This window comes from Dendrobates tinctorius, unplaced genomic scaffold (assembly GCF_039654945.1).
Source record: "Dendrobates tinctorius isolate UK_male_01 unplaced genomic scaffold, ASM3965494v1 ptg000159l, whole genome shotgun sequence".
Classification (NCBI taxonomy): domain Eukaryota; kingdom Metazoa; phylum Chordata; class Amphibia; order Anura; family Dendrobatidae; genus Dendrobates; species Dendrobates tinctorius.
This window is the reverse complement of record NW_027361826.1, coordinates 617,682-645,074: the sequence shown is the minus strand read 5'-3', so window position 1 is coordinate 645,074 and position 27,393 is coordinate 617,682. Positions and strand designations below refer to the sequence as shown.

General features: G+C 45.4%; 1 protein-coding gene across 2 annotated transcripts in view; it reads left to right on the top strand.

The window, feature by feature from the left end:
• The window catches only part of SYNGR1 (synaptogyrin 1), a 91,501-nt gene that overhangs the window by 43,773 nt on the left and 20,335 nt on the right, over positions 1-27,393 (top strand). For both annotated transcript variants that reach the window (XM_073549436.1, XM_073549437.1), the window contains exon 2: positions 23,152-23,389. In XM_073549436.1, coding sequence (XP_073405537.1) covers positions 23,152-23,389 — 238 coding nt within the window. The remainder of the gene's footprint in view (positions 1-23,151; positions 23,390-27,393) is intronic.

Genomic DNA, 27,393 nt, shown 5'->3' with positions numbered 1-27,393 from the left:
CAGACCCTTGTTATATTGGTCTCTTTTGCTTTGCTTCCAGTTAATACCGGAGTGCTGATATAGTGGGGGAGAAGTCGCGTGACTTCAGTGTTTTTTTTGTACATCAGATGTGTTGGATTTTTCAGGGTATTTTGCGTGATTGCAGACAGTGTTTTTCCTTTCCTATCCTGTCTAGTCAGTTTGGGCCCCATCATTTGCTCAGTCTATTTTTCTGCCTGCGTTTGTTTCATCTTGTCTCACCGACAATGTTGGGGGTCTATCTATTCCTTTGGGGTCTGCTCCGGGGCAGTTTAGATTTCTTGCTTTAGGCTTAGTTAGCTCTCCGGCTGTGCCGAGGCGTCTAGGGCATCGTAGGTACGCTCCATGGCTACTGCTAGTTGTGTGGATAGGATCAGGGGTCTGCAATCCGTTTAGTTACCAATGTCTCTGGTTTTCTTGTGGCTTAGCCAGGTCCTGCCATCCTCCTCAGTGACCCATTCATAACACTCTTCTTCAGACCTTACTTTTGGTAGAAGGGTTCTGGAAGCGATGGTCTCTCCCTAATGATATTTCTCTGCAATTCTCTCTGTGGTGCCTTCATTTGGGAAGGAGAAAGACGTAGTTACTTACCGGTAACGGGATTTCTCAGCACTCATGACGGCACCCGTACATTCCCTTCATGTGTGGATGTGCTCCCTTTTTTTTTTCATTATTTATATGTAGTCACATGGTGTTCCTGTTAAGCGTCATAGTAATGTTGACTATTGTGTTAACCTGGAGGTCCTCTCGTGCTCTGTAAACAACTGATGCGAGAGAGAGCTACCGCCCTTTTTATTTGTAGGTTTCCCATCCTTGAAGGGCGGATCCCCTCTCTCCGTGGTGCTGTCATGGGCTCTGAGAAATCCCGTTATCGCTAAGTAACTAGGTCTCTTGTGACTTGTTATCTTTGTCTTATATTTACATTTGTTTTTTTGATCTGAAACATTTGTGTGACAAACCTGCAAAGGAATATGAAATCAGTAAGGGGACCAACACTTTTTTTCACGCAACTGTATATATATTTTTTTGTATATATATTTAACTTTAAAAAATCAGGTTAGATATTAGAAAATTGACGATAGTTTCTGATCCTGGAGAAGAACCCAAGCTACAGAGCACATCTCCTAATAAGTAGTTACAGCTACCACTAGTGAATGAATATTTTACAAGTCTTGTATGGAGACATTCTATGCCTATTCTTTTTTCTGCACAACATCTGATACTAGCGGGTTGGTTGTCTGTAATGTAACAGTAGAAGCATCAGATGATATATTTACAATGGCTGTCTATAGATTAAATATAATTTTCTCTTTTCCCATGAAAGCACCAGAGAGAGAGGATCCACCCTCAATTACAGGAGCCTCTCCGTACATTTCAGTAGTTTCCTGTCCTTGAATGAAAACCTACAGTCCGACAGTGCTAGGATTAGTTCTTTGCTCTTGATTTTAGTGTAATTGATTTTGAAAAGTTTCACTTTTTATTTTTTACGACTATTTCACCTCACTATGCCAAAATTGGTGAACAGGAGCATGACCTACAGCTCGTCTTATTCATGACAAATGTGCTGTTTCTTATGCCAGAAATCTTACTCCAGTCCCTGAGTTGAGTAAGATTTGTGCAGATTCACACATCACTTTTAAGATGTATCACATTCATGAAGAAGCATGGGAGTGTTTGACTCCCAACACACCACCTCATCAAGACTGGTGTTTTTCATACCTGCCTTGATGAATCGGGAGCCAACTTTTAGGCAGATTAAATTGGGAGTTTTCCAACCAACCCGGGAGTTTTTCCTTGATTGGTGCTTCTTTGTAGGAAATTCATGGGGAAAGCTCTGTTTTGGAGCTTTGCTCACAATCTTGGTTCTAGTCTTGGTGATATGGTCCTGGCCATTGAGTTCATAGGATAAGACATCTAGAGTTGGCAGAATACCAAGACCTCTATATGGCTGGGATGCAGGATGTTATGGATGCCAAGGTCGTCTTTAGGCCGATTCTTCGATTTGTGATGACAGTATATAATGCTGAGAATCTTCCCTAATTTTTCTGCAAGAAGAAAATATCTTTGCATGGAAGAGTCTAGAAGGGTACTCAAGTGGCAGGCATCCAGGGTTTCAGAGTGGTAGTGGAAGAACACCTATTTACAAGAAAAATATAACACTCAAACAATTATCAAATTCAATTTTGCATCATATCTCATTTCACCGACTTACCAATGTTACTACTGTGCATATCTTAAGGCCCCGTTACACACAACGATATCGCTGGCGAGATTGCTGATTTTGTGACACATCAGCGATCTCTCCAGCAATATCGCTGTGTGACATCAGTGACCGACCCCCCCGCCGGATATCTCTGATCGTGCTGGATCGTCCCGGGCCGTTTTTTCATTGCTGGTCTCCCGCTGGCCAGCGTGCATCGCTGCATGTGGCAGCGGGAGCCAGCGATCAGCGACGCTAGTATCCAACGTAAACATCGGGTTTCTAAGAGCCGCACGGCTCTTAGAAACCCGATGTTTACGTTGGATACCAGCTTGCTCGCTGGTCCTGATCGCTGGAGGAGGGGCTGTCTAACATGTCCCAGAGATCCCATCCATGTCGGATCGTTGGTGGGGTCGCTGGGACATCGTTATGTGTAACGGGGCCTTTAGTCCTAAAAAATTTCTTCACTTTATTATCACTAGTTTCTGGTGTCTTCTCTACCTCTTACAAACATGCAATCATTACAATTATCCTAAAGAAGCCATCCCTAGATCCAACCTTTATGTCCCACTGTGTCCCATATCTCTACTCTCCTTTGTCTCAAAACTCTTTGAACATCATGTCCACATAAAACACTCCTCCCACCTCTCATACCACTCACTCAGACATCCCCATCACTCCACTGAAATGACCTAGACCAATTTACATGTTCCTAAAGGGCATGTCACACTAAGAGATATCGCTAGCAATATCGCTATAACTAGTGACGTTATAGCGATATTGCTAGCGATATCGCTGTGTCTGATACTTACCTACGACCGGCTCCCCCGCTGGTTATCGCTGATCGCGCGAGAACGTCCTGGACTGTTTCTCGTCGTCAGCTTCCTGCGGCGCTTCCTGTGGAGAGACGAGTGACGCGTGGAGCCGGGCGGGAGGACGCAGGATCTTAGTGTGACAGGTAAGTAGCGATCCCCGTCCCCAGCGATGTTGCTGGTGAGATCTGCCTGTGTGGCAGCTCACTAGCGACCACTTAGCGATGTACCAGCGATCCTGACCGCGTCATATCGCTGGTCGGGATCGCTGGTACATCGCTAAGTGTGACAGTACCTTTAGTGACAGTCATTCTAGAGATTTTGAGTGGAAAGTCCTGGGATCATGGCATAAGAATTTGGGACACGTGAACAGGAGAATGCTGATTTTCAAGGATTGTCTGAAAATCAGTGGCTTCATGAGGAGATTTAATTCTGGGTGTTCCCAGGGAGATTTTGACATCTTCACTTGTTACCACAGAAGCCAGCCTTTTTTTCTGGGCCCATCTGGGGGCAGTGGTATACATACATGTCAAAAGCATATTTTAATCTACTAGGATTAGCAGCTATCAGATTGGCTTTAGTAGAGGCTTGGCTGGTTAAGAGATTACAATGTGACAGTTCTTGGACAACAAAACTGCAGTGTCCTTTATAAATCATCAGAGAAACAAGGTCAGGGACTGAAAGTAACACTTCTGGTGTAAGAAACTATGCCTTTTTCTCTAGCAACCTTCCACGGCAGCATAGGAGGTTGTCTCCATGCCCTAATGGGGGACAGGAAGCACAAAGAGGTTAAAAAGTCCCTCCCACCTCCCTCTCACCAGTGTCTTTCCTGTCCCCCATGGGGCATGGAGAGGTTACGGGTATGCTGCGTGGCCGGCTGCTGCATTGTACCTCATGGATGGAATAGCTGGGCAGGGGTGGTCGGTGGCTCTGCCTTCCTTCCTCTGTGCTGCTCCTGTCGTCTTAAGAATTCGGGACCTTCCTGGCCCTCCTGCGCTCCCTAGGCGGTAAAGTGGGCCAGTGATCCCCAACCGGAGGCCTCCCGCAGCTCTCCGGTCTCTCCTCCTCCTGCATGCACGGCTGTCGGCGTCGCGGAAGTGACGTCACGCGCGCGGTCACTTCCGGGTATAGGTTCTCTGATGGAGCCACGCTTCCGGCCATGGCGGCCCCCGCTCAGCCGACAGCACGTGGAGCACGCCAGTGGGGCTGTGCCTGCTCCGGACCCCAGGAGGGGGAGGAGGGGAAAAAGAATGAATGGCGCTGAGGACGGGGTTAACCCCTTATTAACCTGCAGGAAGAAGCAGACGGGTAAGGCAAATCCCCTGTCAGCATGGACTGTTCTTCCTGCCCTGCATCTGCAGAGCCCAGCGCTGCTCCAGCCACAGTGAGCGTTATTGGTGTGTGTCCTAGCGGTGCTATCCTGGGTACAGGGTCCTCAAAATACTTCTCTCCTCTCTTGTAGGTAGAAAAGTCTGCCCATAAAAGCACCAATACCTCTAGCAAACCAGCACCTCTAGCAAACCAGCTAAATGTGCCATATGTAGTACAAAGCTTCCCTCAGCATGGAGGAAGAAACTTTGTCAGGCATGCACGGATGGAGTGGTCAGGGCCGAGCACCCCTCATTGATTGATTGACGAAATCCATAGCCTGGTCACGTAACAGGTTCAGACCTCCCTAGCTGCCCTTTCTCCACCTCCTCCTCCTCCATTGGCGGGCTCACCACCCTCAAAAAAGCGAAGGCTTCAATTAGAAGATGAGGACTCTGAGTTGGAACATTCCTATGATTCAGGTTCTGAAAAGTGAGAGGAACCAAGAGCCTCTAAATCTGCTGAGGCCAGAAGATACCTCTTTTCCTCAGAATATGTGGAGGAGCTAATCAGTGCGGTGCATGCCACCATGGGACTGGAGGATAAGCCAGTCCCCCAGTCAGCGCAAGATAGAATGGAGGTTTAGAAGGACCCAAACAGGCAGGTTTCCCGGTGCATAGCAGGATAACGGATATGATCTCCCAAGAATGGGAGTACCCAGAAAAACGCTATTCAGCTCCATCGGAGCTCAGACATAGATACCCCCTGGAGGGGGATGCATTTAAATGGGACATCACGAAAGTTGATGTCCAGGTAGCGAGGGTAGTTAAAGACAGTCCTTCCATTTGATGATGCATCCCAGCTTAGTGATCCAATGGACTGCAAAATAGAGAGCCTCCTAGAAAGGCCTGGGAAACCTCTGCCTTAAAATCAGGAATTGCTTCCACATGCGTCTCTAGATCCCTCTTCCAGTGGATTGAGGAGCTGGAAAATCATATTTCCCAGGGGACCTCAAGGGGTGAGCTCCTGGACTCCCTTCCCATGCTACAGAGGGCTACGGGCTTCTTGGCGGATGCATCTATGAAGATAATCCGCACCTCTGCTAGATCTCTAGTACAATCTAATTCTGCCAGGTGAGCCCTCTGGCTGAAAACATGGAGTGGGGATGTTACGTCCAAGGTTAAGCTCTGTTCCATCCCCTTCAGGGGTGAGCACGTCTTTGGCCCAGCCCTTGATTAAATTCTTGAAAAAGCCACAGATAAAAAGAAAGCGCTCCCTCAGCAGAGGGCCCCAAAGAAGCGTTTTTTTCGGGCCCCACCAGAACCAGTCATCCCAGCCGAGGGGGAAGGGAAAGACAGGAAGATGGAGCTATGCTAAGGGGAGGGGCAGAAATAGCCTGGACCCCCAGCAGCAGCAGGAAAAACAATGACTCGGCCCCGGTGGGGGGAAGGCTTTCGAATTTTTTCAACTTTTTGCAGTTGATCTCCAACAGCCTCTGGGTCCTCAGTGTGATCAAGGAGGGCCTTCTCCTAGAATTCGAATCCTCCCCCCCCCCCCCTTCGCGGGATCTAAAAGTCACCTCCCTACCATCTCGGGAGGCTTCGGCAACACTAAAGTCCGGCATTCAGCTCCTTCTGCAATCATGCGCTATTTCTCAGGTCCCTGTGGGAGATCAGGGAAGAGGTCATTATTCCAGGCTGTTTCTAGTAAAGAATCACACAGGAGAGGCAAGGATAATAAACTTGAAAAACCTCAACTGACACATCGCATACCGCAGATTCAAAATGGAGTCAGTAAAGACCGCCATTCCCTTGATAGGGCCCGCTTCCTTCATGGCAACCATAGACCTGAAGGATGCCTATTTTCACGTTCCTATACATCCCTCTCACAGGAAATATCTGAGGTTTGCGATCCGTCAGGGTCCGGAGATCAAGCACTTCACTTTGGGATATCCTCTGCCCCTCGAGTATTTTCAAAAATCATGGCGGAAGCTGTCTCCCACATCAGAAGCCAGGGTATATGCATTGTACACTACCTGGACGACCTATTGATGATAGGAACCTCCTACCAGACCCTAAAAAACCAGGTAACTCAAACTCTGGACATTCTCCAATCTCTGGGGTGGATCCCAAATATAAAAAAAATCACAGATCCAACCCTCTCAACAAATAAAATTTTTGGGAGTCCTCTTAGACTCATGAAAACAGATGTCCTTTCTTCCAGAGGAACATCAGAGGTCTATAATATCAAAGATCTCGAGTTTCAGAAAACAGAGGTCCACGACCCTCAGGTCAGCTATGTCCGTACTAGGGTCGATGACTTCCTGCATCCAGTTGATGCCTTGGGTGCAGGCCCATTCCAGAATTCTCCAGGCACATATCTTGGGAAATTGGAACAGAGACCACAATTGCCTGAACAGAAGAGTCCAGACCCCAGGGAAAGTGAAAGCTTCACTAGCCTGGTGGATGGACCACAAAAATCTGTGCAAAGGAGTCAGCTGGTCCCAGATCCCCTTGGTCACGGTAACATCAGATGCCAGCAAAAAAGGCTGGGGAGCCGTAGTGTCCCAACGGCCATTCCAGGGGTTATGGAATCGGGAACTGAGTGTGAGATCTTCAAACTTCAGAGAGCTGAAAGCAGTGGAAGAAGCTCTCCTGGCTGCAAGACACCTGGTCCAGGGCCATCATATCAAGGTCTACTCCGACAATGTGACAGTGGCTCACCTCAGGCACCAGGGTGGCACAAGGTCCAACAGCCTAGAGTGCCTCTCAAGTCGAATATTTTCCTGGGCCGAAAGGCACCTCCTTTCACTAACAGCGGTCCACCTAAAGGGGACCTCCAATCTTCAGGCAGACTTCCTGAGCAGAAGATGTATCCAGCCTGGCGAGTGGAGTCTGAATGGAAGAATCTTTCAGGGCCTAGTGAACTGGTGGGGCCTTCCGGAGGTGGATCTACTAGCATCAAGCAGAAATGCTCACGTAGGAAACTACTCTTCCCTGAACCCCCGGGACGAAGAGGAGCTGGTATTCTTTAATTACAGAACTCCAGGTAGACGGGCCGCTCCTCCTACCCCTGGAAGACTACCTCCTCCTGCAGGGCCCCCTACATCATCCAAACCTTCGGGGAATGAAGTTAGCGGCCTGGTTACTGAGACCCAGATCTTGAGGGCCAAGGGTCTATCAGAGGCAGTAGTCGAAACCCTTCAGAAGTTGCGGATGCTGGGCACCAATGCCATATACAACAAAGTATAGAAAAAATTTTCATCATGGTGTCTGCCGAATCTGCCTGACCCAGAAAATCCTAACATCTCCTGTATCTTAGACTTCTTACAGAGGGGGCTCGAGTTAGGCCTAAAACCTGGCACCCTGAAGGTACAAGTCTCGGCCTTAAGCTCCATGTTTGACTGTGACTTAGCCAGCCACCGGTTGATAAGAAGGTTCATGACATCAGCCACAAGGCTACATCCAAAAAAACAAATCGTCATTCCACCATGGGACTTGAATGTGGTGCTTAGGGGACTCACTCAACCACCCTTTGAGCCTCTGTCATCGTGCACTTCTCAGCTCCACTCCCGTAAAGCGGCCTTCCTTGTAGCAATAACCTCAGCAAGACGTATAGGAGAACTCCAGGCTCTTTCAATTAGAGAGCCCTACCTCACCATTAGAGACGATTCCATAGTGCTTTCCCTTGATCCATCCTTTCTACCGAAGGTCGTGTCTGACTTTCATAGGTCACAGAATATAATACTTCCCTCGTTTTGCCAAAACCCAGCAAACCCTCAATAGGAGGTGTTTCATACGCTGGACGTAAGGCGCACAATCCTCCACTACTTGGATTATACTAACCCTACAGAATCGACCACAACCTGTTCATCCATTCGTCGAGTGCAAACAAATGAAAGAAGGTGGCAAAGAACACCATTGCCAAGTGGATCAAGAAAGCCATCTCTGAGGCATAGCTAGCGCAAAACATCACACCCCCTGCGGGAATCAAGGCTCATTCAACACGATCCACCTCTGCTTCTCGGGCTGAGAGGGCAGGCGCATCCTCAGAGCAGATCTGCAAGGTGGCAACTTGGTCCTCGTAACATACAATTTAATAAACACTATAGGTTGGACCTTGTGTCCAACAGGGATTTAGTCTTAAGCCGAGAAATTCTTCAGGCCACAGTCCCCCCCCCCCCCCCCCCTTCTTCAGTGCAGTATAGGTTGTTATGCCTCCTATGCTGTTGTGGAAGGTTGCTAGAGAAAATAGAATTAGACTTACCGGTAACTCGGTTTCTAGAAACCTTCCACGACAGCACTTTTTCCCTCCCTGTATTCTTGGATAAGTTCTGAGAATCTTAAGGTAACCGGTGATACGAGGATCAGTTATAAGTCACTGGTGAGAGGGAGGTGGGAGGGATCTTTTAACCTTTTTGTGCTGCCTGTCCCCCATTAGGGCGTGGAGACAACCTCCTATGCTGTCGTGGAAAGTTTCTAGAAACCGAATTACCGGTAAGTCTAATTCTATTTTTGAAGAATTTGAAATGAGGACATACCGAGATCCGCCCAATTTGGCGGAGTTGCCCGAAACTGACTAGACAATGCCAAGTGACCAAATTCATCTTCAACTTCGCGTTGCACCAAATTTGTCTACGTTTCATAGCATCTTACAGTATAAACATTTTGACTTTGAGCCATTGTGTTTGATTCATCAAGGTCTTTTCTCCAGAATTCTGGAATAATACACCTTAAAATGTCACGACTTGAAGTGGCTTCAACATTTTTAGACTTGACCATTTTTATGCCAGTTCTGGAGAGGTCCACTAAAGTGGATGAAGCTGGTAAGGGGTTGTAGTGAAGTCCGACCTACGATTTCATCAAAATTTGCTCAACTTTGGTAAATTACTATTACTGGCTGGGGTAACATTTGTTTGTTAGAGGCGCATGTTAGTTGTAAAATGTGCACCTTTTAATGAATACTAGTGTGCACAACACCAGTGTAAATTATTTGGGTCCATAGAGTTGTCCTGGCATGCTGCAAGTAGTAGTTTAGTAATGGCTGGTGAGTCACTTGTTGACTACTTATCGACAACCGAACACTTACTTTGACTCGAGTATAAGCAGGTTATGCATTGTCCCATTATCACTATCCTGGTATGCATGCTCTCCCATTGCTGTCCTTGTAGACATGGCCCCCCATTGCTGTCCTTGTGTGCACGGCTCCCCCCTTGCTGTCCTTGTGTGCACGGCTCCCCCCTTGCTGTCCTTGTGTGCACGGCTCCCCCCTTGCTGTCCTTGTGTGCACGGCTCCCCCCTTGCTGTCCTTGTGTGCACGGCTCCCCCCTTGCTGTCCTTGTGTGCACGGCTCCCCCCTTGCTGCCCTTGTGTGCACGGCTCCCCCCTTGCCGCCCTTGTGTGCACGGCTCCCCCCTTGCTGCCCTTGTGTGCACGGCTCCTATTAAAACATAAAACAAACATCCTACATACCTTCTGCGTGCCCTTGCAGACGTTGCATCTCATTCCGGCGTCAGCAGCTCTTCCAGCAGAGCGATCATGTGGTCCTGCTCATTAAGGTAATGAATATTCACTCCACGCCTATGGGAGTGGAGAGGCGTGCATATTCATTACCTTAATGAGTGGGGTCATGTGAACGCTCAGCCGGAAATGCTACTGACACCGGAAAGAACGAGATGCAGCGAGGGCACACGGGAAGGTACGTAGGATGTGTGCTGGAAGCTGGCGGCTGTGGCTGTAACACTGCGCTATTACAGAGAAATGAATATTCATTTTTCTTTAGCAGCAGCATAGGCTTTAGCCACAGCCGCTGCCTCCTGTCTCCCGCTGCTCCGTCGCTCCCCCTCCCCCACTAGCTTTCTGGGACAATTGACTCGTGTATAAGCCAAGGGGGACGTTTTCAGCACAAAAAATGTGCTGAAAAACTCTGCTTATACATAAGTGTTATATACAGTAAATTGCACCCTTTTTCAGGGCTACAGAGTCTGTATAAAATCGTCTGACTCCTAAATAATACATTAGGTAGAGTAATACATTGCAGGATGTGCTGTAAAGATTTTCATAAGAATTTGGGATAGTTATGAAATGTTGTATAAATATCTGTTCATGATCTAAGGATCTGGGACTTTATTTGAGGTGAATCTGTGCTGCACTTTATGCACATGCTCAGTAGTAACCATTGCTGTGGGGTCGTAGTGGAGATGAATCTGTGCTGCACTTTATGCACATGCTCAGTAGTGACCAGTGCTGTGGAGTCGTAGATGAGAAGAATCTGTGCTGCATTTTATGTACATGCTCAGTAGTAACCATTGCTGTGGGGTCGTAGTGGAGATGAATCTGTGCTGCACTTTATGCACATGCTCAGTAGTGACCAGTGCTGTGGAGTCGTAGTGGAGATGAATCTGTGCTGCACTTTATGTACATGCTCCCTAGTGACCAGTGCTGTGGAGTCGTAGTGGTGATGAATCTGTGCTGCACTTTATGCACATGCTCAGTAGTGACCATTGCTGTGGAGTCGTAGATGAGATGAATCTGTGCTGCACTTTATGCACATGCTCAGTAGTGACCAGTGCTGTGGAGTCGTAGATGAGATGAATCTGTGCTGCACTTTATGCACATGCTCAGTAGTGACCAGGGCTGTGGGGTCGTAGTGGAGATGAATCTGTGCTGCACTTTATACACATGCTCAGTAGTGACCAGTGCTGTGGAGTCGTAGATGAGATGAATCTGTGCTGCACTTTATGCACATGCTCAGTAGTGACCAGGGCTGTGGGGTCGTAGTTTAGATGAATCTGTGCTGCCCTTTATGTACATGCTCAGTAGTGACCAGTGCTGTGGAGTTGTAGTGGAGATGAATCTGAGCTGCACTTTATGTACATGCTCAGTAGTGACCAGTGCTGTGAAGTCGTAGATGAGATGAATCTGTGCTGCACTTTATGCACATGCTCAGTAGTGACCAGTGCTGTGAAGTCGTAGATGAGATGAATCTGTGCTGCACTTTATGTACATGCTCAGTAGTGACCAGTGCTTCACCAGGGGTGCTTAGTTGGCAGCCATAGGGATCTTTATCGTGCTTCTGGCTACCTTGGTGACACATCTTGCACCCTGTGATCACGTCGGGCCTGATGAACCGCTAGCTACAGCACACGACTGATGCTGCCTAAAAATGCTGCCTGCATGCTCAACCCCCACTGACTGCATAAAGCTGCTTGCGATGCCTCATCCAAGGTGATTCCTGCTTGTTCTTCCACTGAAAAGAAATGTCATTGCTAATGATTCGTTTTCATAGAGAAACTAACTTCAGTAGGTGGCATTAGCAAATTGTTTCTTCCCTTTAAAGCAGTAGCTGACCCTGTAAGTCTTCAGCATCACCAGGAATATTGGCCAAGCCAGGCTCCCATCCACAGGACATCTGTTTCGTAGTTGTTGCTCTTCATCAGCACCGAGCAGGTCCTGTCTGTCTAAATGAGACGGCTGCTGATCCAGAGTTGAGGGTCATTATATGACTTCTCAATGATCAGATAAGTTGTTGCTCTTTTTTTTTTTTTTCTTTTTTTTTTTTTGCAAAGCAGGGACCTGTCCAATCATCATATATGGTAATTGTTTTCTGCATAGATGAGGGAAAAGCAAGTCACCAGTAGACAGGAACACTGCATTGAGCAGGGCATGCAGCAGTGAATGCAGATCATGTTACACTGACTGCAGAAAATAGAATCTTGGAGGGCGGCTAAAAGGCTAAGAGGATTATCAGATGTGCACGTGAGCCGTATACAGCGACCCCCTCTTCATTACTGTGAGCTACAGTAGGTATATAGAAATCATCTGCTGTGGTGGATCAGTGGTCAGCACTGCAATCCTGGACTCAAATGTGAACAAGGAAGTTAGTATTGTTATCCCTAATTCATAGGGGTTTGGTTGTGACCCAAATAGAACAACGAGTGATGACAATTTGTAAAAGAGATGTGAAGAACCGCACTTATCAGCCCAAACTGACGTCATTAATTCGTCGGGAGTCGCACGGTACGGTCTCCCCACTGTCACACTGGTCTGCGTTAATAATACCACACGAGCTCTAATAAAATATGAACGGGCATTAGAGGGTCAGAAATGGACTATACCCAGAGTTTTGTAAATCCGGGGTAGAAAGGAAAAATTCCAGAGCCAAGCGTAAATTGTTGAATACTGTTAATTTACCAACAATACTAGATATGTAGATATGACTACCTCTTGAAGCTCATCAAGAGAATGCCAAGAGTGTGCCAAGCAGTAATCAAAGCAAAAGGTGGCTACTTTGAAGAACCTAGAATATAAGACATACTTTCAGTTGTTTCACCCTTTTTTGTTAATTATATAATTCCACATGTGTTAATTCCTAGTTTTGATGCCTTCAGAGTGAATCTACAATTTTCATAGTCATGAAAATAAGGAAAATTCTTTGAATGAGAAGGTGTGTCCAAACTTTTGGTCTGTACTATGTATGTGTGTGTGTGTGTGTGTGTGTGTGTGTGTGTGTGTGTATATATATATATATATATACACACACACACCTCAGCTAAGACAAAGCCTAGATCCTCAGGCTACATTCACGCCATGGGCATAGCCAGGCATAAACCTAGGGGGGACAGAACCTCATACTGCAGAACAGCTGCTGCAGAACCTCATACTGCACACCCCTACACTTGAAAATAAAGTCTGCACTTTAAGAAGATGTGATGAATGCAGTCTATTTATTCCAACTATCAATTCATGTTGATGTGTTACTGAAGACGAGCAATGCCTGTCCTGGGCGTCCTTTGGGGCAGCTATGAGGTGTACCTGACTGGTGCTTAAAAAAAAAAGTAGTGTTAGTCTGTGTGCTACCCGGCTTTCATTCTTTTTGGTACAGATACGATATGGATAGAAAGATATGGATAAATGGATAGAGCAGATTTCTAATCTGCTTTTGCTATTGAAAACATTATCTATGAGCTCAAAAACCTTTCAGGTGATGTGGTTTTTTTAAAAAGCTGATCTGCTTTTGCAGCTGGAAAAACGTATCCTCAAAAAACGCAGCAAAAACGCTGTGTGTGAATGTAGCCTTAGATCAGGAATAGAACAGCCATTTATAGGACATTTCATAACTTTCCCAAATTCCTATGAAAAAATATTCAGCACATTCTGCATTGAATTACTGTACCCAATTTATTATATATTGTCGGAGTCAGTCCATTTTATACCAACTCCATGACTCCGACTCCACAGCCCTGTTGACAATGCCCCATAGATTCTCTATGGGGTTAAGGTCAGGCGAGTTTGCTGGCCAATCAAGCACAGTGATACTATTGTTTTTATACCAGGTACTGGTACTTTTGGCAGTGTGGACAGGTGCCAAGTCCTGCTGGAGAATGAAATTTCAATCTCCAAAAAGCTTGTTAGCAGAGGGAAGCATGAAGTGCTCTAAAATTTCCTGGGAGACAACTGCGCTGACTTTGGTCTTGATAAAACACAGTGGTCCTACACCAGCAGCTGACATGGCTCCCCAAACCATCACTGACTGTGGAAAGCACACTAGACCTCAATCAGCTTGGATTGTGGCCTCTCCACTCTTCCTCCAGACTCTGGGACCTCGATTTCCAAATGAAATGCAAAATTTACTTTCATCTGAAAACAACACCTTGGACCACGGAGCATCAGTCCAGTTCTTTTTCTCCTTGGCCCAGGTAATACGCATCTAGTGTTGTCTATTGGTCATGAGTGGCTTGACACAAGGAATGTGATACTGGTGGTAGTCCATGTCCTGGATACGTCTGTGTGTGATTGCTCTTGAAGCAATGACTCCAGCAGCAGTCCACTCCCTGGGAATCTCCCCAAATTTTTGAATGGCCTTTTCTTAACCATCCTTTCAAGGCTGCTTTTATACCGGTTGCGTGTGCATCTCTTTCTACCACACTTTTTCCTTCCACTCAACTTTCTATTAATATATTTGGATACAGCACTCTGTGAACAGCCAGCTTCTTTAGCAATGACCTTTTGTGGCTTACCTTCCTTGCGGAGTGTGTCAATGACTGCCTTCTGGACATCTGTCAAGTCAGCAGTCTTCCCCATGATTGTGGAGCCTACTGAAACAGACTAAGGGACCTTTTTAAAGGGAATCTGTCACCTATTTTTTGACTATCAGCTGCCGGCACTGCCATCAGGGGCAGGGGCTTATCTACAGCATTCTGTAATGCTGTAGATAAGCCCCCGATATAACCTGAAAGAGAAGAAAAACGAGTTATATTCTACTCACCCAGGGGCGGTCCGGGTTCGGTTTTGGTCCAATGGGTGTCACGGTGCGCAGGCGCCAGACCTCTCTGAGCTTTTCTGGCGCCTGCGCACTGCAGTACTCTGCCCTCAACAGGGCAGAGCAGTGCGCCTGCGTAGGAGCCGCGACGGTAAGCAAAGAAGAGGACATCATTGCTAGAAGTAGGGAGGCGCCGGACAGCGACACACATCGGACCAAAACAACCCAGACTGCCCCTGGGTGAGTATAATATAACTCGTTTTTCTTCTCTTTCAGGTTACATTGGGGGCTTATCTACAGCATTACAGAATGCTGTAGATAAGCCCTTGATGGCGGTGCCGGCAGCTGATAGTCGAAAAAATAGGTGACAGATTTCCTTTAAATGCTTAGGATGCCTTTGCAGGTGTTTTTGTTTATTCTAAACTTACTGAGCTAATGACTTTGGAGTTTTCATTGGTTGTAATCCATAGTCATCAAGAGTAACCAAAATAAACACTTAAAATAGATCACTCTGTAATGAATATATAATATAATAATCAAAAAGCACCAAAAGAATACAAGGGGTGCAAAAAATTCTTCCAGTTATATACCAAACCTCATACTAGGATGCAAGAGAATGAAGGCAGCCCTCCAAAATAGGAAAAAATAGATGCGGTTTATTAGCCCATGTGCGACGTTTCCGTCCCAAGTGTGGACCTTTCTCAAGCAGTTATAAAGTGCATATATATATATATATATATAGAGAGATAGAGAGAGAGAGAGATAGAGAGATAGATAGATACAGTGCCTACAAGTAGTATTCAACCCCCTGCAGATTTAGCAGGTTTACACATTCGGAATTAACTTGGCATTGTGACATTTGGACTGTAGATCAGCCTTGAAGTGTGAAATGCACTGCAGCAAAAAAGAATGTTATTTCTTTGTTTAATTTTTTTTTAAATTGTGAAAAGTTTATTCAGAGGGTCATTTATTATTCAACCCCTCAAACCACCAGAATTCTGTTTGGTTCCCCTAAAGTATTAAGAAGTATTTCAGGCACAAAGAACAATGAGCTTCACATGTTTGGATTAATTATCTCTTTTTCCAGCCTTTTCTGACTATTTAAGACCCTCCCCAAACTTGTGAACAGCACTCATACATGGTCAACATGGGAAAGACAAAGGAGCATTCCAAGGCCATCAGAGACAAGATCGTGGAGGGTCACAAGGCTGGCAAGGGGTACAAAACCCTTTCCAAGGAGTTGGGCCTACCTGTCTCCACTGTTGGGAGCATCATCCGGAAGTGGAAGGCTTATGGAACTACTGTTAGCCTTCCACGGCCTGGACAGTCTTTGAAAGTTTCCTCCCGTGCCGAGGCCAGGCTTGTCCGAAGAGTCAAGGCTAACCCAAGGACAACAAGGAGCTCCGGGAAGATCTCATGGCAGTGGGGACATTGGTTTCAGTCAATACCATAAGTAACGTACTCCACCGCAATGGTCTCCGTTCCAGACGAGCCCGTAAGGTACCTTTACTTTCAAAGCGTCATGTCAAGGCTCATCTACAGTTTGCTCATGATCACTTGGAGGACTCTGAGACAGACTGGTTCAAGGTTCTCTGGTCTGATGAGACCAAGATCGAGATCTTTCATGCCAACCACACACGTGACGTTTGGAGACTGGATGGCACTGCATACGACCCCAAGAATACCATCCCTACAGTCAAGCATGGTGGTGGCAGCATCATGCTGTGGGGCTGTTTCTCAGCCAAGGGGCCTGGCCATCTGGTCCGCATCCATGGGAAGATGGATAGCACGGCCTACCTGGAGATTTTGGCCAAGAACCTCCGCTCCTCCATCAAGTATCTTAAGATGGGTCATCATTTCATCTTCCAACAAGACAACGACCCAAAGCACACAGCCAAGAAAACCAAGGCCTGGTTCAAGAGGGAAAAAATGAAGGTGTTGGAGTGGCCTAGTCAGTCTCCTGACCTTAACCCAATTGAAAACTTGTGGAAGGAGCTCAAGATTAAAGTCCACATGAGACACCCAAAGAACCTAGATAACTTGGAGAAGATCTGCATGGAGGAGTGGGCCAAGATAACTCCAGAGACCTGTGCCGGCCTGATCAGGTCTTATAAAAGACGATTATTAGCTGTAATTGCAAACAAGGGTTATTCCACAAAATATTAAACCTAGGGGTTGAATAATAATTGACCCACACTTTTATGTTTAAAATTTATTAAAATTTAACTGAGCAACATAACTTTTTGGTTTGTAAGATTTATGCATCTGTTAATAAATCCTGCTCTTGTGTGAAGTTTGAAGGCTCTAACTTATTTGCATCTTATCAAACCTGCTAAATCTGCAGGGGGTTGAATACTACTTGTAGGCACTGTAGATACCGTATTTTCCGCTTTGTAAGACGCACTTTTTTTCCCCAAAATTTTGGGGGAAAACAGGGGTGCGTCTTACAAAGCGGACATGCCTTACCTAGACTGTGATCGGGGGCGTCTGGCGGTTGCTGGCCGCTGCTGCGGGTGTGTCCGGTGCCGCGTTGTGTGCCCGTCGATGCCCGGGGCTCTGCCAACATTGTGCGACAGGCCAGAGCCCCGGCATTTCCTCAGTTCCCTGTGTGCCGGTAAAAAGATGGCCGCTGGCGCGTGCGCAGATGGGATCTCGGGACCCAGTTCTCGAGAGATGAGATTTGAAATCTCATCTCTTGAGAAGTGGGTCCCGAGATCCCATCTGCGCACGCGCCGGCGGCCATTTTCCCTGGGTTCCCTGTGTGCGCGCGGTGGTGCCTGCAAAAAAATGGCCGCCGCGCGTGCGTAGATGGGATCTCGGGACCCAGCTCTCGAGAGATGAGATTTCAGATCTCATCTCTCGAGAACTGGTCCCGAGATCCCATCTGCGCACGCGCCGGCGGCCATTTTTTTTTTACCGGCACTTCAGCGCACATATACAGGGAACCAAGGAAATGCTGGGGCTCTGGTCTGTCGAACAATGTCGGCAGAGCCCCGGGCAATCAGTAAATTGTACAATCTAAGATAGTTATAATGGATTCACAACAATATGAATCAATCAGATGAAGTGTGCGGCTTCGTACATAACCATATCTGGCATTAGTTACAGTGTAACTCACAGAACAGACAATTGACAATAACAGCTGTGAATCGTGATATATTGGAGGCGAGGCATGACTCACCCCATGTGAAAATTCACGCATGTCAGAAAAATGTTATGCCACTTAAGCCATCACATCCGCTCATTGGAGCCAAAACGTTGCACATGGGCTAATAAACCACTACTATTTTTTTCCTATTTTGGAGTGCTGATTTCATTCTCTTGGAATATATATATATGAGTTTCACTTTTTGTATTGAAGAACTGAAAGAAATGAACTTTTTGATATTCTAAATTAATTGTATTCAACAAATAACACTTGGCTCTGGAATTTTCGACTCAGTCTTTACTATAATCTAGCTATAGTATACTTCTGACCCTCTAACGCGTGCTCATATTTTATTAGGGCCCTTCTGGTATTTTTAACGTATACCACCAATAAAAGCTATTTTATTTCTTTAAGGGTTTTTTTTCTGCTCATATGGTTGTCTTTTTCTTCAAAGACCCATGTTTACGTTTACCTTGGTTTTGCACAGTTTTACATATACACCCCCTCTCCACATGGGCACAGGGAGTGAAAGAGGGTGGCCCACGCCAATGCTGGCGTGGCACAGGACTCGCTCACAACCCTGACCAGCTGAGACCCCTTTCGCTAGCACCAGTGAAACAGCTTTGCCAGCCTGGAAGGTTTGCCACCAGTTCCTTGTTAGATAGAAGTCTGGTCTGTTAACGGGATTATATTGTGCCAGAAACCAGCCCTGGTAGCATGTGACATTAAACTGATAACACTATTGTGTGGATCGAGATAAAAGAGCAGGCCAAGGTTAAGTTGGATATTTTATTGCCTTATGGGCACACTAGACAAAACGCTATATACACAATACGCTAAATACATCATGGATATACATATACGATGGTCAGATATTCAAATACAGGTGGTAGTACAATAAATATAAGATGATAAAAAAGTCAGTTACCAGTTGCATGTTAGGCCATGGTACTATGCAGCCACATGGGAGGTGAGAGGTGCCAACGATTTCATTTTTTTTCCAAAATGACATGCCAACATGACTTCCCATAGAAGAGAATTGTGGGCCACGTGAGCAATTAACCCCTTGGTCAGTCACTTTCCCTTTCCACCTCAGGATAGTTCTAGTTTCCTCCCCTTGGGTCTGGTAACTGAAACTCCAAAACCTATGATGGCTCATAAAGTCTCAACAGAAGGTCAAAGAAAGGCGGTTTTGGTGTCATCAGATCTGCCCGAACCCCCGTTATGCTTGGGTACTAAACGCTGCTTCACTACCTGGCTTCTAACATGCACATGTGAAAGACTTGGGTATACTAATAGATCACAGACTGAATATGAGTCAACAGTGTGATGCAGCAGCAAAAAAGGCAAATGCAATTCTAGGATGTATTAACAGAAGCATACAGTCTAGATCACGTGAAGTCATTATTTCCCTCTACTCTTTGGTCAGACCTCATCTGGAATACTGTGTCCAGGTTTGGGCGCCACATTTTAAAAAAGACATCAACAAACTGGAGCAAGTTCAGAAAAGAGCGACCAGAATGGTGACCAGTCTGCAAACCTTGTCTTATGAGGAAAGGTTGCAGGATTTGGGAATGTTTAGCTTGCAGAAGAGAAGACTGAGAGGAGACTTAATAGCTGTCTACAAATATCTCAAGGGCTGTCACATTGTAGAAGGATCAACTTTATTCTAATTTGCACAAGGAAAGACTAGAAGCAATGGGATGAAACTGAATGGGAGGAGACACAGATTAGATATTAGAAAAAACATTTTGACAGAGTGATCAATGAGTGGAACAGGCTGCCACGAGAAGTGGTGAGTTCTCCTTCAATGGAAGTCTTCAAACAGAGGTGGGACAGACATCTGTCTGGGATGACTTAGCGAATCCTGCTTTGAGCAGGGGGTTGGACCAGATGGCCAAGGAGGTCACTTCCAACTTTACGATTCTATGATTCTACTAGCTGTTTTAAATACTCCCCATCCTAGAGTGCTGGAATGAGTCAAGACCCCAGTAGGTGTTTTTCCCATTCCCGAGATCTCGTAAATGTAACCGGTATACTGCTAGGACTTACGAGAACATTGCTAACAGGTGTCCTGTCTCAGCATAACATTTTGAAGGAGGACTATAATCTCTGACCCGATATGATAGTCGATTGGCATGAAATTACCGTATATCTCCCATATTTTTCACAGGTGCTATATCCACAGCCAAAATATAAATAAAGTATTTCCAATAAAATCTCAATTTTTCTCCTGCAATATCCTTGTATTTATGGCCGGTGCCTCCTTCCATCTTCCCAGTTGTATAGGGAGAAAGTTGTCACTGTGGGTTTGAGGAAGCAGCTGCACATGAATAGCAAGGACTCCTTGATGTGGGGAGGACTCCTCAGATCGTGAGCACTAACAGGAGAAAAACAGCAGTTTTAGGCTAAGTGCACACCTACTTTTTAGCCCTGCGGATTTTTCCGCGCAGAATTTAAGAAATCCGCAGGTCAAATGACCTGGATTTTTCCTGCGGATTTCTTGCGGTTTTTGTTCGGTTTTCCCTCTGCGGATTTGGAGAATGGAGCAGGTGGAAAACCGCACAAAAGAAGTGACATGCTGCATATTTTGAACCACAAGAAAACCGCGCGGAAAAATCTGCAGCACATCCGTAATGAGTGGGGAAAATGCAGCAAGAAGATTTTGCTGAATTTTTGCAGCGTTTTTGGTGAATAAAACTATTGTAACGTTATTAAACCTATTCTGAAGGTAAATCTCACTTGTAATCCGCACCAAAAAAAGGTGCAAAAAATTAGCAAAGCTTGCATTGTACTGCCGAGTGAGCAGGTTTTGGCAGCAGGAAAAAGCTGCATGTGAATATAGCCTTACAATGTTTGCTCAGGGTCTCGGTCACCAGTTTTATGCTTCCCGTTAACAACCCTATTTCCCTGAATACCGACCGCTACATGCAAGACTCAATTGAGATGTTGTATTGGTCTAGCCTGATGAAGAGACCTGCGTAGTCTGGAAAGCTTGCAATGTGTTACCATCTTTTCAGTTAGCCATTAAAAGGTATCAACCACTGAGGACTCTCAATCTGAATATTCTTCTCTTTCACACACTTGTTTTAATCCTGCATAGTTTAAATGATTTTGCCCCCCAGAATATGGTCCGTGATGTACATGGTCACCAACTACAATCTTCTTTATTTAATGCCTACTTCTTGAAAGATAACTTTTGTTAAACTTGGCACGTTGGCTCCATGTAGATAATGACAATGTAATCAGTGATTTGTCCTGATTCACGAGGGACTAAAGGAGTCACAGGTATTGTACCATAGTTATTTCAGGATCAAACCTTTTTTCCCCCTTTGCCTCTCCTAGATTCTTGCTGATGGCCCCAGTATCCCCCATCCTGCCGGCAGTAAGCAGCGCGCAGCTTCTTGGTTTGCTTGTTATAATCGTGCAGCAATACTCGCTTGTAAAGGGGTCCTGGGGACAGTTGTACATACACATCCCACTAATGCCAGTCTCCCACGCCCTGACACCTTAGTGCCATACACGCACTGCCAGTTGTTGCCCCATTTCTTGGGTTCATAGACCAATTCAACTAAAATCAGACTTTTAATCTTCTCTGATGGACATGCACAGTCATCAGACTTCAAGTTAAAGATGTCCATTACTAAGACAACTTCTCCTATCCCTCGTTTGGCCCAATGAAATAAAGCCTGTTCATCCCTTCCCATGCCGCCTCTGTTCCCACGGTGTCGGAACTCGCTCTCATCAGGCTGTGATTCGGTGACATGTGACTCTGGCGTCCAATCAGCGCAGGCGTCACTGTCTCCACCTTCGGACAAACTGAACATGAAGAAGACAGAGATCAGCTGCAGGCCGGACTTCGTCTTCATGTTCGATTTTGCCTGAAGGCGGAGACAGTGACACAAGCGCTGATTAGGCTCAGGCGTCATGTGCCACAAGACTGCACGAGAGCCCTGGGGAGAGCGACTGCCAACACCGGGGGAGGGGAGTATAGGCTTTTATTATTTTATAGGGGCTAAATCTTTTGATCCAGAAAGGTCAGTTACTCCATCTTAGACATTTAGACTCTGAGGATAAGCCATAACTGTCTGACAGGTGCAGGTCTCATCATTGGGACTCAGGACCCCATCTCATAAAGCAGGGATGGAGAGGTGGACTTCTGGTGGGACTTTTATAGCATATCCTGTGGACATGACATGAATGTCTGAAATAGGAATAGCTCTTAGAGGGAATCTTTCACCAGGTTTTTGTTACCCCTTCTGAGAGCAGCATAATGTAGCGGCAGAGACCCTGATTCCAATGATATATCACTTATTAGGCTGTTTGCGTTTAGTTTTTGTAAAATCACTTTTGTAAGGGGGATACTATCACTGAAGGACTAGTACTCTAGCTGCCAGGTAGTCCTCCGTATTCGTGAGCTACCACTGATTGGTTGCTTTCTCCAAAGTGTAAACAGAAAGCTGCCAATCAGTGGTGGGGGAGGGTTATACAGAACACTGCATTCAGAGAACTGGTAGACCTGCGGCAGAGAGAACTGATTTTATCAACTGCATCACTAGGACACATACAGCTCTGGAAAAAATTAAGAGACCACTTCCAAATGTTCATTCTGTCTGATTTTTCTCTTTATTCGGTATATTTTTGAGTAAAATGTAAATTGTTCTTTTAGTCTACAAATTTCCGACAACATTTCTCCGAATTTCCAAGCAATAACATTATTTTTTTTTTTTTTTTCTGAAATGTAGAAATGGTCAAAATTAAAAAGCAGTGCTTTCAGACCTCAAATAATGGTAAGAAAACAAGTTCATAATCATTTCAAAATAACAATACTAATGTTTTAACTCAGGAAGAGTTCAGAAATCAATATTTTGTGGAATATCCCTGATTGTTAATCCCAGCTTTCATGCGTCTTGGCATGCTTTCCACCAGTCTCTCACACTGCTTTTGGGTGACCTTATGCCTCTCCTGGTACAAAACTTTAATCCGTTCTTTGTTTGATGGCTTGTGACTATCCATCGTCCTCTTGATTACATTCCAGAGGTTTTCAATGGGGTTCAGGTCTGGAGAATGGGCTGCCCATGACAGGGATTTGATGTGGTGGTCTCTTAACTTTTGCCAGAGCTGTAGCTGGAATGAGGGTCTCTGAACCCCTGCCTTATGCTCTTCTCCGATAGGGTAGCAAAAAGCTGGTGACCGATTCCTTTAAATGTGGTGGATGTGGGGTTTCCCAGCCTGAATGTGTGCATTTTCTTTTGCTGTCACCATGTTGATATTTCCATTGTACATAGAGAAAAGTGATGTTGTGGCTCTTCTGCTTGTAGAGAATGAGGCTTGTGTGTGTTCATTTGTAATATATGTTATACTTTTATCTTTTTTTCTGACACTCTATTTTTGGTCTTTTGCAGGTGTTCTCTATTGTGGTCTTTGGGGGGATAATTAATGAAGGATACATTAATAAGGCAAGTGAGGAGGAGGAACACTGCATTTTCAACCAAAACCGAAGTGCCTGCACCTATGGTGTGACAGTGGGGGTGCTGGCCTTTCTCACCTGTCTCCTGTACCTGGCTGTAGATGTCCACTTTCCACAGATTAGCAGTGTCAAAGACCGCAAAAAGACTGTGATCTCTGACGTCGCAGTGTCTGGTAAGCTGCTGCTGCTGCTTCATTTTTATCATCACTCAGTTTTTTATTGTACTACAAATTATCCCAGTGTTGTGTAAATCACAGAGGTCACTGATTTTTGCTTAATAGCAACATTCAAGGTGACCTGTCAAGACTTTTATAGTACAAAATGCATTCATTGGATATAGATTTCCTTGACTTAATGAGGCTTATATTTACTTTCAAAATCTGCGTGAGAATGTCTGTACAATTTTTCTTTAAGATTTTCCCAGAAGACCAAAGAAAGGCATAAGGATAGAATACCTTTATTAACGAGAGTGGTAACAGGTAGCACCACATACAAAGAGTGTCCTTCATTCCAAAACGCGCGTCGGGGTGAGCGCAGCACCAGGTCTGTGAACCACACAGCTAATCCTTTTAGCCACTTAGCCCTTGTTTACAACCTTCCACCCCCACTTTGGAATAGCTGTATCCCAATAGGTCCTGTACCTACCTGCTCTCACTTACCTGCCTTCCATACCTCTGGACACATTATATATCTCTCTCCAGTGATTATGCTCCTATATGAACTTGTACCCATTATGTGTTTATTACTATTTTTCTACTTATGGAACATACTTACTTTTATCTCTCTATACTGGTGTACCCATATGGTCGCTCTGATGACTGAGTCATTATCTCAGCCACAGTATCATTGTGAGACACAGTGCTCCCCCTGCTGGCTATGGATACACTGAATCTGTAAACTGCTATTCCATGCTATATATTTATGACTTTATACATTTGTCCATCTATTACCTTGTTGTTCGACTTTTAATATTGTGTATAAGTTGTTTTTTTTTTTGTTTGTTTTTTTTTATTCGTGCGGGCACCTCTTTGTACGTGGTGCTACCTCTTACCACTCTCATTACAAAAGGTATTTTATCCTGATGCCTGGTGTCCCAATTTTCCTTTCCTGACCATATGTTCGGTGCGATTTCTTTGGTTTTCACTATTTTCCGAATGGTCTGCCATTCATCCTTTTAAGCAGATACATATCACTAACTCCTTGAGAGACTTATTATGCCACCTTCTATGGTTAGACGTATTTCCATTGCTGCGTTCAGTACTTGTTTGATTTAAAATGTTCCCACCTGATATTAAAATGAGCATTTTAACTCTTCGTGGACACACAGCTGATTTTTACGATTCAATCATAACTTTTGAGTAATCGGCAGTGGCCACTAAGCAGTGTATGGTTCTGCCAGTGCACCACTTACAGCAGCATGTAAAAGTTTGGGCACCCCCGGTAAAAATTAGTGTGTGTGTATATTTTTACATTTTCATCTTTTACATTTTAAAAATTGTAAGAAGGAAAGGGGCTAATGCAAAAGTTTGGGCACCCTGCATGGTTAGTACCTAGTATCGCAGCTTATAAACTCTTTATGTGGCCAGCCAAGAGTCTTTCATTTCTTGTTTGAATGATTTTCATCCATTCTTCCTTGGAGCATTCTTCCAGTTCTGTGAGATTCCTGGGTCGTCTTGCATGCACTGCTATTTTGGCGTCTAGCCACAGATTTTCAATGATGGTCAGATCAGCGGACTATGAGGGCCGTTGTAGAACCTTCAGCTTGCACCTTTTGAGGTCGTCTATTGTGGATTTTGATGTGTGTTTAGGATCATTATCCATTTGTAGAAGCCATCCTATTTTCAAATTCAGCTTTTTTACAGATGGTATTATGTTTGCATCAAAAATTTGTTGAAATTTCTTTGAATCCATTCTTTCCTTTACCCGTGAAATGTTCCCCATGCCATTAGCAGCAACACAACCCCAAATCATAATTGATCCACCCCCATGCTTAATGGTTGGCGAGATGTTCTTTTCCTGAAATTCTGTGCCCTTTTTTCTTCACACATATCTTTTGTTTATTGTGGCCACAGAGGTCTATTTTATCTTCATAGGTCCACAGGACTTGTTTCCAAAATGCTTCAGGCTTGTTAAGATGGTATTTTGCATACGTCTGACTCTGAATTAGAAATCGTTCCATGTTCAGCTTCCTTCACTGTTCACAATAACAGTAATTTTAACCAGGGGTGCCCACATTTTTTCATGCCACTGTATATCCAGCCACTACTATTGCAAATTTCAGCTCATCATGGGGTGCTGGGTGCAGGAACCGCAGCAATTTCATATTGATTACCTATCCTAGGCTTAGGTCATCAGTCAAGTTCCAGACTACTCTTTTAAATGTTGATCAGTCTTTGATCTGATTGTTGGCAGCGTGAACAGTGGATTTGCCACTGACTGTGAATACTTCACAGGGACTGATTGGTCATATTAGTGATTGTCCCCATGCAATTTACACTGGACCATTTAAAAGGGCCTGTCTCCAATCAACGTGTTATGTCATCATTCAGCACTCTTCCGGGTAGGAGATTAGTCTTAAACCCTTCCTTACCGATGACGGAATAGTACGTCATCGGTAAGGTCCCCCGCTTTGAGGTAGGCCCACCTCAAAGCCGCAACATGTCAGCTGTTAACAGCTGACGTGCCCGCAATAGGCACGAGCGGAATCGCCGTCCGCCCGCCCCTATTAACTAGTTAAATCTCGCTGTCAAAGCTGACAGCGGGCACTTACGTAGCATTTCTGGATGCCGGGCCCGGAAATGAGCTCATCGCCGACCCCCGTCACGTGATCGGGGGTCGGCGTCATGTTACCTGGACAACCAGAGGTCTTATAGAGACCTCTATGGTTGTTCCAGGCAGATGGCTTTCAGCGCCACCCGGTGATCGGCGCTGAAAGTACACGGGGCTTATTTTTTGCGTGCCGGGCTGATGATTTTAATGATACCACTTTTGTGCAGATACGTTCTTTTGATCGCCCGTTATTGCATTTTAATGCAATGTCGCGGCGACCAAAAAAACGTAATTCTAGCATTTTGATTTTTTTCCCACTACGCCGTTTAGCGATCTAGTTAATGCTTTTTTTGTTAATTGATAGATCTGCTGATTCTGAATGCGGCGATACCTAACGTGTATGTGGGAATTTTTTTTATTGTTTTATTTTGATTGGGGCGAAAGGGGGTGATTTGAACTTTTAGGTTCTTTTTAATTTTTTTTTTTATTTTTAAACTTTTTTTTTTTTTTTTACATTTAGCATGCTTCAATAGCCTTCATAGGAGGCTTGAAGCATGCACAACTTGATCGTGTGCTTTCAGCGCCGACCACAATGATGGTCTGGCTCGACCACCCCGAATTCCAGCCAGAAAGCGGTGCCTCAAGGGAATCCATCTTAAGAGTCCTGCCTATGATTCAGAATGCCGCAGCCTTTCTTGCCGATGCTTCAGCAGATTCGACATGGATGGCCGCCAGAGCCGCGGGGCTATCTAATGCAGCACGAAGAGCCCTATGGCTAAAATGTTGGCCGGGGGACATTCAGGACAGATCTCGTCTCTGCTCCATCCAGTGTGAGGGAGTATACTTGTTCGGCCCAGTCCTGGACGATCTCTTGGAAAAAGTCGGGGATGACAAAAATAAATTTCCCAGCTTACCAACCCCTTCTTACAGACGTCCTTTCTCCAGGAAATAGTCATTTCGTAGAAGGTCGTCTGGAGATCAAGGCAAATGGGATGAAAGAAGGAGGAAGGAGGAGAGGTACAGGTTTTATGTTTGGAGGAGGGGAACGTCAGGAAGGCTCATCTCGAGAATCGAAGAAGCCATCCCAATGACTGGTGGCTCCGGTAGCAGGTAGGCTGGCTGCCTTCTACCTGGTCTGGTCCCTGATTTCTAATAGCAACTGGATCCGGGGCATAATAGCTTCTGGACTACGGTTGGAATTTTCCTGTATCCCCCGGGACTGTTTCAGGGTTACCCGCCTCAGATTTTCCCCATCAGAGCAGGCTGCCCTGGAGGCTGAAGTTCGCGACCTGTGCGATAAGAGGTACCAGAGTCGGAAAAATGCAGAGGCTTCTACTCCTCTGTTCCTAGTCCGTAAGCCAGATGGTGCCTTTTAGGACTATAATTTAAGGGCTCTTAACAGGTTTCT